General features: G+C 53.7%; 5 protein-coding genes across 5 annotated transcripts in view; 4 read left to right on the forward strand and 1 right to left on the reverse strand.

The window, feature by feature from the left end:
* Window positions 1–6: 6 nt before the first annotated feature.
* PTSG_03060 (uncharacterized protein) lies at window positions 7–3,649 on the forward strand (the record flags this gene model as incomplete). Its single annotated transcript, XM_004995596.1, has 9 exons — window positions 7–523; window positions 708–782; window positions 991–1,147; window positions 1,387–1,438; window positions 1,807–1,896; window positions 2,146–2,266; window positions 2,465–2,571; window positions 2,816–3,070; window positions 3,304–3,649. 9 exons carry the CDS (start codon window positions 7–9, stop codon window positions 3,424–3,426), a joined length of 1,497 nt encoding a protein of 498 aa, XP_004995653.1. The 3' UTR covers window positions 3,427–3,649.
* PTSG_03061 (uncharacterized protein) lies at window positions 3,541–4,904 on the reverse strand. The gene is made up of 2 exons (XM_004995597.1): window positions 4,650–4,904; window positions 3,541–4,398 (listed from the first exon to the last, which is right to left on the reverse strand). Exons 1-2 carry the CDS (start codon window positions 4,739–4,741, stop codon window positions 3,945–3,947), a joined length of 546 nt encoding a protein of 181 aa, XP_004995654.1. The 5' UTR covers window positions 4,742–4,904; the 3' UTR covers window positions 3,541–3,944.
* Window positions 4,905–5,352: 448 nt separating this feature from the next.
* On the forward strand, window positions 5,353–6,640 carry PTSG_03062 (ubiquinol-cytochrome C reductase; the record flags this gene model as incomplete). Its single annotated transcript, XM_004995598.1, has 4 exons — window positions 5,353–5,571; window positions 5,951–6,057; window positions 6,272–6,334; window positions 6,560–6,640. The coding sequence occupies exons 1-4, from the start codon at window positions 5,469–5,471 to the stop codon at window positions 6,638–6,640; spliced, it is 354 nt and encodes a 117-aa protein (XP_004995655.1). The 5' UTR covers window positions 5,353–5,468.
* Window positions 6,641–7,358: 718 nt separating this feature from the next.
* Window positions 7,359–9,015, forward strand: PTSG_03063 (40S ribosomal protein S26; the record flags this gene model as incomplete). Its single annotated transcript, XM_004995599.1, has 5 exons — window positions 7,359–7,475; window positions 7,826–7,918; window positions 8,131–8,215; window positions 8,482–8,615; window positions 8,824–9,015. The coding sequence occupies 5 exons, from the start codon at window positions 7,359–7,361 to the stop codon at window positions 8,866–8,868; spliced, it is 474 nt and encodes a 157-aa protein (XP_004995656.1). The 3' UTR covers window positions 8,869–9,015.
* A 55-nt stretch (window positions 9,016–9,070) lies between these two features.
* PTSG_11961 (uncharacterized protein) overlaps window positions 9,071–11,728 on the forward strand; it is a 5,537-nt gene continuing 2,879 nt past the window's right edge. The window contains exons 1-7 of the mRNA XM_004995600.1: window positions 9,071–9,179; window positions 9,493–9,632; window positions 9,759–9,825; window positions 10,070–10,230; window positions 10,482–10,878; window positions 11,153–11,349; window positions 11,572–11,642. Of these exons, the coding sequence (XP_004995657.1) occupies window positions 9,123–9,179; window positions 9,493–9,632; window positions 9,759–9,825; window positions 10,070–10,230; window positions 10,482–10,878; window positions 11,153–11,349; window positions 11,572–11,642 (1,090 nt within the window). The 5' untranslated portion in view covers window positions 9,071–9,122. The remainder of the gene's footprint in view (window positions 9,180–9,492; window positions 9,633–9,758; window positions 9,826–10,069; window positions 10,231–10,481; window positions 10,879–11,152; window positions 11,350–11,571; window positions 11,643–11,728) is intronic.

The raw sequence follows: 11,728 nt of genomic DNA on the forward strand, positions 1-11,728 counted from the left end.
ACGACGATGCTGCGGTGGGATGAGGACAAGTGGGTTTTGCAGCAGCAGCGGCTCCAGCGCGATGGCGGTGGAGGCGGTGAAGGTGGTGAAGGTGGCGGCAATGGTGGGGAGGTGTGGGTGCCGTGGACGTCTGTGAGGGATGGAGTGAGCGAGGAGGGGAGTGGGGACAGCAGTGCTGTGATGAAGCGCATTGTAGACCTGTGCCTGAGGCCGCCGGCGTCGGCGAGCGACGCTGTGCTTGAGCACTTTCACCAGGACGACACACTCAACAGCCTGAGACAGGCAGCGCAAGCGCAAGCAGGCATCCCCGAGGCCGGCGAAGGCGCGCCGCCCGAGACACCGTCAAGCACCTGCAAACCGAGTAAGCGTATCGCTGCGTTTGTCTCCAATGTTACAGCCCTACACACATGGCTGAGCGGCACATTTTCACAATGGCTCGATGCCCAGCAGCCCGCCAACTTGACCGCAGCCAGCAACAACATGCAGCTCCTCCCCAGCATCCTCGCTGCCCAGCTTGCTTTCGGTACGAGAGCACACGCGCGTGTGCTTCTGTGTGTGTGCTTTTGTGCGTGCTTTTGTGTGCGTGCTTTTGTGTGTGTGTGCGTGCTTTTGTGTGTGTGTGTGTGTGTGCAGCTGTGATTGGGCCCTCAGCCGCGCTCATGCAATGTTTTGCTCCTCGTGCCTGTGATTTTTTTTTTTGGCGCCAGAGCACTCACTGTGGTTCAGAGGGAAGAAAGCCGCCTCGTTTCCATGGGACAAGCTGTGTACGCACCTCTACCCAGGTATGCTTGTGGGCGTGCTTGGGCGTTGGTGCTTGTTAAGTGTGCGTGTGTGATCGTGTGTGATCGTGTGTGATCGTGTGTGATCGTGTGTGATTGTTGGCTGTGTGGCCCTTTAATTACTGCTCGTGTGTGTGTGAATGCTTCCAGTGCATGCGTTCACACACGGTACACGTCACGCATCCGGCGTGCCACACGACAACACTGGCAGATGCAAAGCGAGGTGTCTTGTCCCCCAAGGAGTATGTTGTATCGCAGCACATGCAAGGCGTCCTCACTTTGCTTGATTATCAGCACATTCTTCAGCGACGATATTGCCTGCCCGCCGCCCTTGCCGCCATCACCACCACCCGCTTTCCCTTCATGGGGTGCGTGAGTTTGTATGTATGTTTGTGTTTGTGTGTGTGTGTGTGTATGTGTGTGTGTGTTTGTGTGTTTGTGTGTTTGTGTGTTTGTGTGTTTGTTTGTGTGTGTGTTCGTGGTTGTTCGTGGTTGTTCGTGGTTGTTCGTGGTTGTTCGTGGGTTTTCATGCATGCACCTGTGTGTAATCGCGCTTCCCCTCAACAGCTGTGTTTGTGCACGTGCACGAATCTCATCTCGACAACAGACAGTACATTTCCTTTGTGGTCCCGCTCTTACTCAACATCATCAACAACGAGGTGCGTGCATGCAGACGTCAAAACACCTCTATATCCATCACAATGTGTTGTAAGCACCAAACAAGCATACAAACATATTCCATCTTGCTCCTGCTGCTGTTGCTGCCGTTTGTTAGTGCTGGTTTTGTGCAAGCAGTCGCAGTGTTTCTGCCGTTGTGGTCGGTGTTGCTGGTGGCCGTGGTGCTGTTTGTTGATGTTCCTCACATTACTTTGTCGCCCTGCTTCTTGTTGTTGTTGTTGTTGTTGTTGTTGTTGTTGTTGTTGTTGTTGTTGTTGTTGTTGTTGTTGTTGTTGTTGTTGTTGTTGTTGTTGTTGTTGTTGTTGTTGTTGTTGTTGTTGTTTGATGGCCGCGGTGTTGCGTGGATCAGGAGGCGTTAAAAGCAGATGCCGTACGAGCGCTGCACCACTTCCTGCGCGAAGTCAATCCCGCCGACATCCAATGGAACGGGCTGCACCAGGTGCCCGCCTTGCGCCATATTCGCTCACAACATGTGCAGTGTGTGTATGTGTGTATGTGTGTGTGCGTGTGTGCGTGTGTATGTGTGTGTGTGTGTGTGTGTGTGTGTGTGTGTGTGTGCAGAATTGCACTTTGTGCATGCGGAACCGTTACTGTACAGCGTACAGCGTCATGATTGTTTGGTTGGTTCTCAACTTGTGTGTGATGGTGTCTTGTTGGATGGCGTTTGCATGCGCACGTGCCACTGCAGGCGATCTTCAAGGAGGTGTCGACGCTTCTGTACAGGACAGAGCCTGCCGTTGTTGCTACCGCGTGGCCGTGCGTTGCCACCCTACTGCCAATCCTCCAACGCCCACCTTCCTCCATGCAAGGTCGTACACCTCGACGACAAACGTGTTGTCAGCTTTTCGTTGTGTCCCATCTCATTTTCTGCTCACGCAACACAACACAACACACACACACACACACACACACACACACATATTCAACTCAATGCTCTCTCACACATGTCCTTCTTCTTCCACACACAATATAATGCACACACGCACACGCACACACACACTGTGCAGATTCTGTTTATGACGAAGTGTGGATGCGCGTGCTGTCGTTCTCGACGTTTGAGGCAGCACCACGGAAGCAGCTCGTTATTGCTCGCGCAATCACCCCTCTCATCAAGGTGTGCGTGTGTGTGTATGTGTGTATGTGTGTATGTGTGTGTGCGTGCGTGCGCGCATGTGCATGCGTGCACATGCGTGAGCTTCCTCTACTTCTTCCCAGGCCTTTACTTGGTGTAACTTCCCCTCCAACAAAGCACTCACAACACTTACCTGCAACCACACACACACACACACACATACAACACAACACATACAACACAACACATACTCAACACATGCACCACCATCCTCCCCTGCCGTTAGGTGAGTGGGGTGTATTGTGTGCTGCACACGCGTGCAATTCTGCAGCTGCTGAGCGGGATGGTTGCGCCAAAGCGCTCGCCCGCGCCAACCACTACCAGCACCGCCATTGGCAACAATGGTGTCGACGCTGTTGCCGGTGGCGATGACGAGGACGATGAGGATGGGATGCATGCGGGTGTGTTGGAAGCAGCCGTGCATGCGCTCTTGGCGTTTTGTGATCAGACACACGCACGCCCATCGCGGCAAAAGGCACAGGTGGGCAACGTGTGCATGTGTATGTGTATTTGAACGTGCGTGCATGTGTGTGTGTGTGTGTGCATGTGTATGTGTGTGCGTGCATGTGTGTGTGTGCGTGTGTGTGTATGTGTGTGTGTGTGCTTTTGTGCACATGTGTGTGTGCGAACGTATGGAATCACATCAGCTGATGGTTGCCTACGTGCCTGCCTGCCCGCCTCCCTCCCTCCACGCTTCCTCCTCATCCCCTGCAGGCAATTCAAACCGCTTATGATGTTGTTTGCGCCCGGCTGTCTTCATCGCCAGCAAGTGCAGCACACCACGACTTGCACACACTCAAGACGGCACTTGCCTCCCACCTTTCCTCATCGTCTTGACTCTCATAATGCTCCAACCTGAAGGTTTGTTAGTTAGGCGTATCATGCACGTTACACACACACACCCACACACCCACACACAGAGAGACGTAACGGGTGCTTGCACATTCATTCTCTTGTTGTTTCGGTGTATGCTTGTATTTGGATCGATCAAACCACAGTCACATCACAACAAACGCTCGAAAGTATCGCTTTCGTCTCTCAATGAACACATGGAACCCAACATGGAAAGGGGCTGTTAACACAAACAAGGGGGGGGGGGAAGGTCGAAGAACAACGGCGGTTTTGGATGTAGTGCGCTCGCAGACGCTTTCAAGAAGAAACACAAACAAAGACACGTGCACGCACAAACACAGGAACAACGACACGCACACGCACACGCACTTACACAAATGACACAACAACCGACACGATGCAAAGGGACGACGTTGGTGGGAAGGAGGGAGGGGTTGTCCTTCCTTCCTTTCTTCCTCCTCCTCCATCTATTTGGTGGTGGGGACTTGCTGTGTGGGTTGCGCTTATGCGAGAATCTCGTACTCTGCGTTCTTGTTCATGCAGCACGAGCCAATGACGGAGAAGAGGGCGAGGCCGCAGGCGACGCAGGCGACCCAGTAGCCGTAGATGAAGTCGTACTCGCTGCTGAGGGAGTGGTCCTTGTAGCGGAAGTAGCAGCCGACGGTGGCGGCGGTGAAGATGAGGGACACGACGAGCAGGGAGACGGTGGCGCACTTGGAGCGGCAGCACACGCCAAAGAGGGAGGCGAGGGCGAAGAAGCCACCCAGGACAAGACCCGCAACGGCACCATCCCGTTCTGCAGAGGGCTCAGACTTGATCTTGTTGAAGTCAATCTTGCGAATCCCAGAGCATTCCGTGGCCGAGTAGTTGCCGATGGTGGTGGTGTTGCACTGCTGCCACAGGCTGGACTTGATCTGCACCTTGAAGTCGTCGCTCAGCTTCACCTCAGCCTCAACCCTGCACGAGCAACAGTGGAAAGTAGAACGAGGGCAACGGCATGTGAGTGAGTGAATGAATGAGGACAACCAACGCAAGACGCGAATGAGGGGTATCAAGGGTACTTCGTGCGCTTTGTGAACAAGGCAAGGCGTGACACCCAACACAGGCGACAACACACAGGCCAAACCACACACACCCGCGCTGACCGACAAACAAACAAACAAAACAAAACACACATGGAACAAGAAGAAGCAGGACATTTGACGCACCAGAAGACTTTCGGGAGCAGCGCGACGACGCACACGCCAATGGTGAGGATGGCAAACAAAACAGCAAAGCCACCGCGGTGTGTGAAAGCCATTGTCGGTTTGTGGTTTTTGTGAAAGAAGGAGCGTGGGAGATGAGGAAAGACGGCCGGTTGTGCGCGTGGGGTGGGTTGTTGTTGGATGGATGGATATGAGGCTTGTGCTTCTGCGTGCGTGCCTTGCGCTTGTGTGTATTGGCGGTTGGATGGAGAAAAAAAATGGCCACGCCATGCAAGAGGAAAAGATGAAGCAAAGCAAAGCACACACGCAAGCAACGATGACTCATCGATGAGTCATCACCGGTGGGTCTTTCGCGAATTCTCTACAGAATGGTTGGCAAATTGCACATTGGCAGAGAGCATTTGCAAATTGCGAGCACAAGGAACAAAAAAAAAAAAGAGAAGAAGAGAGGCAACCAACGTGAAAGAAAAGGTGAGCAAGCAAGATGAAGTGAGGGAGGTTGGTTGGCTGGTGATGAAAGCATGCATGTGTGTGTGCGTGTGTGTGAGCGTGTATGCGTGCGTACGCGCGCGCGTGTGTGAGCGTGTATGCATGCGTGTGCGTGTGCGTGTGTGCGTTTGTACGTGTGTGTGTGTGTGTGCGAGCACTTGTGTATTTGTGTGCGATGTTGGCTTTTGTGCGTTTATGCACACGACTTGACACCACGCACACGCTTGCTTTCCCTCGCTTTTCTGTTTCTCTCTCACTCATGTCACCTGTTCACAACTCACATCATCACATCATGTTGTTTTATGACAGAGGAAAAAAAAAAGCTGAGACACCATGGCCTTCCGTCGTAGCCTGACCCTGTTCGCTCAGGAGGAGAGTGGTTTCATGGCCGCCCTCGGCCGTTGGGCCCGTAACGCCTCCGGCTACCGCAAATACGGTTGGTTCATCGTGTGTGTGTGTGTGTGTGTGTGTGTGTGTTCTGAGGAGGGAAGGGAGAAGAGCATTGTGAATGCACGTATGTGTATTATGTTGTGTGTTGTGTGTTGTATGTTGTGTTGTGTGTTGTGTGTGTACACGGCCTTGGTGGTCGCATGGCACACATGCACCGAACATCCTTGCACACGCTTTGACTCGTCGTTGCGTACGCTCTTCACCCATGCTTCGCATTCCTACAGACACACACACACACACACACACACTTACGCTCACATACATGTATGCACCCACATTCACTCACACACACACACACACACTCACTCACTCACTCACTCACACTCACTCACAACACCCGCATCCACTGTCAAACACACTCGCAGGTCTCTTTGCTGATGACCTGATTCGTGAGGAGATGCCTGGCGTGCGTGAGGCCATTTCTCGCCTTCCCCGTGAGGAGCAGGACCTGCGCTACTTCCGCCTCAAGAGGGTATGGTCTGCGTATGTGCACGTGTATGCAATTGTGTGTGCGTGTTGTTGTTGCATCAGTTGCATCAGCCGCACACTATGAACCCTGTTCTTCTCCCATGGTGCACACGCTTGTGCAAACAGCTGTGTGGTGAACACAGTCCTTCCCCATGCTTTCCAGTCACTTCCATCCGTCTACTGCTGGTGTTTCTTGCGGTTGCAACCATCCCATACAGGCGCTTCAGCTCTCTGTTCAACACAAGTACCTCCCCAAGGAGGAGTGGACCACAGACGAGACTGTGAGTTTGTTTTGTGTGCATGTGTGTGGTGTATGTATGCGTGTGTGTATGTGTGTATGTGTGTATGTGTGTGTATTTGTGTGAGCGTGTGTGTGTGTGCTCGCAGTGTCTGCTTACGCCTGCACCTTTCTCAGTCACCCTTTCACACTTTGACACTGATCTTACCAACGCCGCCATCACGCTCACACTCACACACATTTCCCACCCCACCTCCCACTTTGCCAGGAGCGCTACTACCTGACGCCCATCATCAAGCAGGTGGAGCAGGAGCTCAAGGAGAAGGAGGAGTTTGACTTCAAGCTGTAACCAACACAACAACAACAACAACAACAACAACAACAACAACAACAACAACAACAACAACAACAACAACAACAACAACAACAACACCAACACCAACACCAACAACAACAACAACAACAACAACAACAACAACAACAACAACAACAACAACAACAACAACAACAACAACAACAACAACACACCACCATCTCTCCTTCCCAACGTGAACTGCCTTGCTGCCTTGAGTGTTGGTTGAAACATCTCTCTCCCTTTTGCCCCCCCCTCTCGTCTTGCTCGCTTTGTATTTGTCTTTGTTTGGTTGTGAGCCTTTGACGCTGCTCGTCGCGTGCCTCTGTGTGTGTGTGTGTGTGTGTGTGTGTGTACGCGTGTGTGGAGCATGCTAACGTGCTTGTGTCGAAAATTACACACGCTTCACAGACGACCACGTGTGCGTGTGTCAGAGATGCGGGATGGAGCGGTACATGCACAAAGCCAGACAGAGAGAGAGAGATGGAAGGAGAGAAAGAGAGAGAGAGAGAGATCATGTAACACACAGCACCACAAATACAACACACACACACACACACGCATACATACACCACACACATGCACACAACACACACACACACATCACCAAACACCATCCTGCTTAGATGGTGCAAATTTGCCAAAGATCACTGGCTGAAAGCGCATGGTCGCATATCCACCGCATGTATGTGTCGTCGCAGCGCCTAATGCGTATATGGTCGATTGTTACATGAAGCTGTTCCTGGAATTCCTCAAGTGCCTTTTTACCCAGGTGTTCCTGTTCTTCGTCTGCGGCCCCATCTGCGCGTGTGTGAGACAGACAGCCAAGATGGTGAGCTTGCTGTGGTGGTGTGGGTGGTGGTGGAGGTGATCAAGATGAGGCAGATGGGATGGGAAGGGCGAATGTGCGTGTGTGCCGAGGCAAGAGATAGCAACTGCAGCACGTGCGGTGTGGGGAAGCGCGATTGTGCGTGTGCGTGTGTGTGTGTATGTGCGCCGTCTGTGGACGCACACGCGTGCGGCAAAGGCTAGTGTTGGTCTTGTGGGTATGATGCACCAACACAGCAGCAAAGATCAAGATGCTTCGACGCATGTGCGTGATGACACGGCCCTGTGCCCAATCGTTGCTCATTCTTGCTGCGCTGCTTCCACGATCCATGTGGCCACCACTTCAATCAACAGACAAAGAAGCGCCGTAACAATGGACGCAACAAGCATCACCGCGGTCACAACAAGTTCATCCGCTGTGACAACTGCGGTCGCGCTTGCCCCAAGGTCCGCTGCCTTCTTTTGCAATGCCCTTTCCAGACTTGTGCTCGCCTGCCATTGTGCCTCCCTCACGTGTGCACGGCTCGTGTGTGATGGGCCAGGAACCGCTTTGTTCAGCCATGACCTGCTGCTCATGCGTTCACTCAACTCTATTATGTGTATGGCGTTTGCTTCTGCTCTTTCCTTTCTCGTTCCGCACGTTTGTCCAACCACCACAGGACAAGGCCATCAAGCGCTTCCTCGTGAAGAACATTGTTGAGCAGGCCGCTGTTCGTGATCTTGCCGAGGCTTCCGCCTACGAGAGTAAGCACATTGACCATTGAAGAAAGCGACACGTGTGTGTTTCGTGTCAGTGTGTGTGCGCGTTGGAAGTGTGTGTTTGGGGGGGGGGGGTAGTTTGGACGTGACCACAAAGGAGTAGACCCTTGGTGCCTGTGTTCAGCTACCGAGCCTGCTTCATGCCTCATCGCTGTGTTGTGTTTGCTGCACCACCTTTTGTCGTGCACACTGTGCTGTGCTTCGTTGTACTCACACTGCACACCACACACTCTCTCTTTTACCTTTTGCAGCATACGTTCTTCCCAAGCTGTACCTGAAGATGCAATACTGCATCTCCTGCGCCATCCACTCCAAGCAGGTCCGCAACCGTTCCCACGAGGGCCGCCGCGACAGGACTCCTCCCCCTCGCTTCCGCCCCCGCGCGGTACGTTCATCTGGCCTGCTTTGCTTGCCCCGGTGTTTTTTCCTGTTTTGTTGCTTGTAGTGTGGGTTGTGGCTGACTGCACAAGAGACACGTGCGTGCCCTCCTTCTTGTGCGCTGCCTGCCACCACCACCACCACCACCACCTCTCGCTCACTTGGGTTTGTTTTGCCTTTTGCCTTTTGCCTGTTGTTTATCATCATCATGACAGAGGAAGCCCCAGGGCCCTAAGCCTGAGGCTCCCAAGAAGGCATAAGCGTCCCGCTTGCTTGCTTGCTTACTTGCTGTGGTGACGTGTTGAGTCTGTTGGTTGCTGCTCCCTTGTTTGAATGAAGATTCAAAGCGTTCCTTTGTTCTTTGAGTACATCAACAACTCCCCGAGTGAACCAACGTGGAATGAGGATGCGAGAACAAGTGCCACACGAAACACTTGTGCTGCGAAATTCAAACACACGAAAGAAAAAAGGAGAGGGAGACAAAAACCGTCAAGCACTTTGCTCGACCTTGACAATGGAGCAGCAAGAAGAGCTGGCGCTTGCGCTGGTGCGCGAGTTCCTGTCCTCACACGTATGTCTGCATCTGCGTCTGTGTGTGTGTGTGTGTGCGTGTGTGTGTTTCTGTGTGTGCAAGTCCTTGTATGTGTGTGTGTAAGTCCTTGTATATGTGTGTGTGTGTGTGTGTGTGTGTGTGTGTGTGTGTGTGTGTGTGTGTGTGTGTGTGTGTGTGTGTGTGTGTGTGTGTGTGTGTGTGTGTGTGTGTGTTCCTAGATCTTACTCAGCACTGCCTCCCATTCCTCCGTTGTCGCGCGCGCGCGCGCTCTCTCTCTCTTTCTATCTTTCTCTCTATTACCCCCTCCTGCCCTCCCCGCTTCGATCAACAGGGCTTGAAGAAGACGGTGCGCATGCTGGACAATGAGAAGCCACGAACAGAGGCGTCCATCACCCGGAGATCAGACATCGCACGCTCTTTGGGTATTCAGACATGGATCAAGCAGAACAAGGCTCGCCCAGCCCCTTTGCCGTAAGCAACCCATCATGATCCCTGAGTCGCCTGCATGTTCCCAGTTGGTTTGAGCCTTTCGCAATCGCCTCGTTCTCTTATCCACTGCCATCGACTGCCGCTGCTGACTGCGCCCATGTTCTGCAGCTCCATGTTGGAGGTGATTGCTGAGAACGTTGCCACTCAGCAACAAGGCCAGCCATCTGCCCCACAGGTCGTGCTGTGTGTGTGTGTACATGTGTGTACATGTGTGTGTGTACGTGTGTGTGTACATGTGTGTACATGTGTGTACATGTATGTACATGTGTGTACATGTGTGTGTGTGTGCGTGCGTCTGTGTGTGCGTTCGTATCCCGATCAGGGCGTCGCAGGCAATCACCACCGCCTTTAACACATTCACTTGCACACACTTGCACACACACACACACACACACACACACACACACACACACACACAGAAGTCCAAGTCGACCAGTGGGGCATATTCGGCTGCAAGTGTGACGGAGAGTCTGGGTATCGGCAAATTGTCACTGGACAGGCCAGCCAAGTCGCGCGTCAGTGCACGTGCAACCGCAGCTGCCGTGGAGGACCTCTCAGCGCCACGCCCCATCACACGCAGGTATGCAGGCTGTTGTTAGATGCTGCTGTCGTGAGCAAATGATGCTCCTGTTTGCATGTGTTGAGCAGACGGCACCGCACATTCAACACACGCACATCTGAGAGCCGCGCTTCTGTCTGTCTGTCTGTTCTGTCTGTCTGTCTGTCTGTCTGTCTGTCTGTCCCCAACACACACACACACACACACACACATACACCCTTCCTCCCCCTCTCCCTCTCTTACGCGCGCACACGAACGACAACACGAAACAGAGGGGTGGCACGTGTGGCTGGTTCTGCGGGACATGACAGCAGCGACAGCGACAGCGACAGCAAGGACGACGACCAAGCACTGCGCCCGTCACGCACCGCAACCAAACCCACAACAGCACCACCACCACCACAGCCACCGCAGTCTGCAACGGTGCCAGCACGTGCGCGGGCAACGGCGGCGGGGCGGCGGGTCCGTGGTCGTGCGTCCCCTTCAGGTCTCGTCATGGAGGACGTGGACGAATTGGAGATTGAGGACGAGTTTGGCGCCTCTGTATCCGTTGGTGGCGCGCGGCGGGCACGACCAGCTGCTCCGCGGGTCATCTCGAGTGGACGATCACGGCCGCAGGTGACGGCGTCAGCGGCGCGTGGCAGGACCATCGGCGCAGACGAGGCCGTGGTGCGTTGCGCTTGCCGATGCGCCATGGCATTCGTTGCACACGTGGCACGCGGTGGAGGTGCCGGTGGTGATGATGATGATGATGATGATGATGATGATGATGATGAGCATCACGTGTGGGAGATTTTCACATCCTCACAATGTGCAACATGCACACACACACACACATATGCACACACACGCACGCACACACACGCACACACGCACGCACACGCACACACACACACACACACACGCACGCACACACACGCACACACACATAAACGTGGTGCAGAAGCTGAAGCGGGTAGTGTTTGGGTCGTCGCGGAGTGCCTTCAACGATGCATGGCTGCGGCAGAACTTTGTGTTCAACAGCACTGTGAAAGGGTTGCAGTACGGGCTGGTGCAGCACGAGGGCGGGCCCTGTGGCGTGCTGGCCGTTGTTCAGGCAATGGTGCTGAAGGAACTTCTCTTTGGCAGCAGCCCACCAACGTGCGCACATGCAGCTAGCACTCATCAGCCTGTGATGCACTGTGACGAACGTTCATCTGTGATTGTATGGGTGTTGTGTTTGGCTGCTTGTGTTCCCTGGGGTCGTGCGCCTCGCGTCTCTTCTTCCTTTTCCTCGTCTTCGTCTTTGTTGTCTTACTACCACCACGCCCGTCTCCCTTACGCACTGTGGTGTTGATTTGGGTCTGGCGCTGCCATCAACAGGTTGGAGCCGACACCCGAGCAGCAACATGACGCCCTCGTCGCAGCAATCACGTCCATCCTCCTTCGAATCCGTACGCATGGCCTGCTGTTGGCCCGAGTTGGATGCATGGATGTATGGAGGGGTGCATGGATGCATGGTTTGGTGGTGCTGGAAGCA

Source organism: Salpingoeca rosetta (assembly GCF_000188695.1).
Source record: "Salpingoeca rosetta unplaced genomic scaffold supercont1.7, whole genome shotgun sequence".
NCBI lineage: Eukaryota > Choanoflagellata > Craspedida > Salpingoecidae > Salpingoeca > Salpingoeca rosetta.

Excerpts from the sequence above, each read along its gene's own strand:
- PTSG_03061 (XM_004995597.1), bottom strand. The coding sequence starts at position 4,741 with ATGGCTTTCACACACCGCGGTGGCTTTGCTGTTTTGTTTGCCATCCTC. Across the intron at positions 4,399-4,649 it reads CTGCTCCCGAAAGTCTTCTG|GGTTGAGGCTGAGGTGAAGC; the intron begins GTGCGTCAAATG and ends TTGCTCGTGCAG.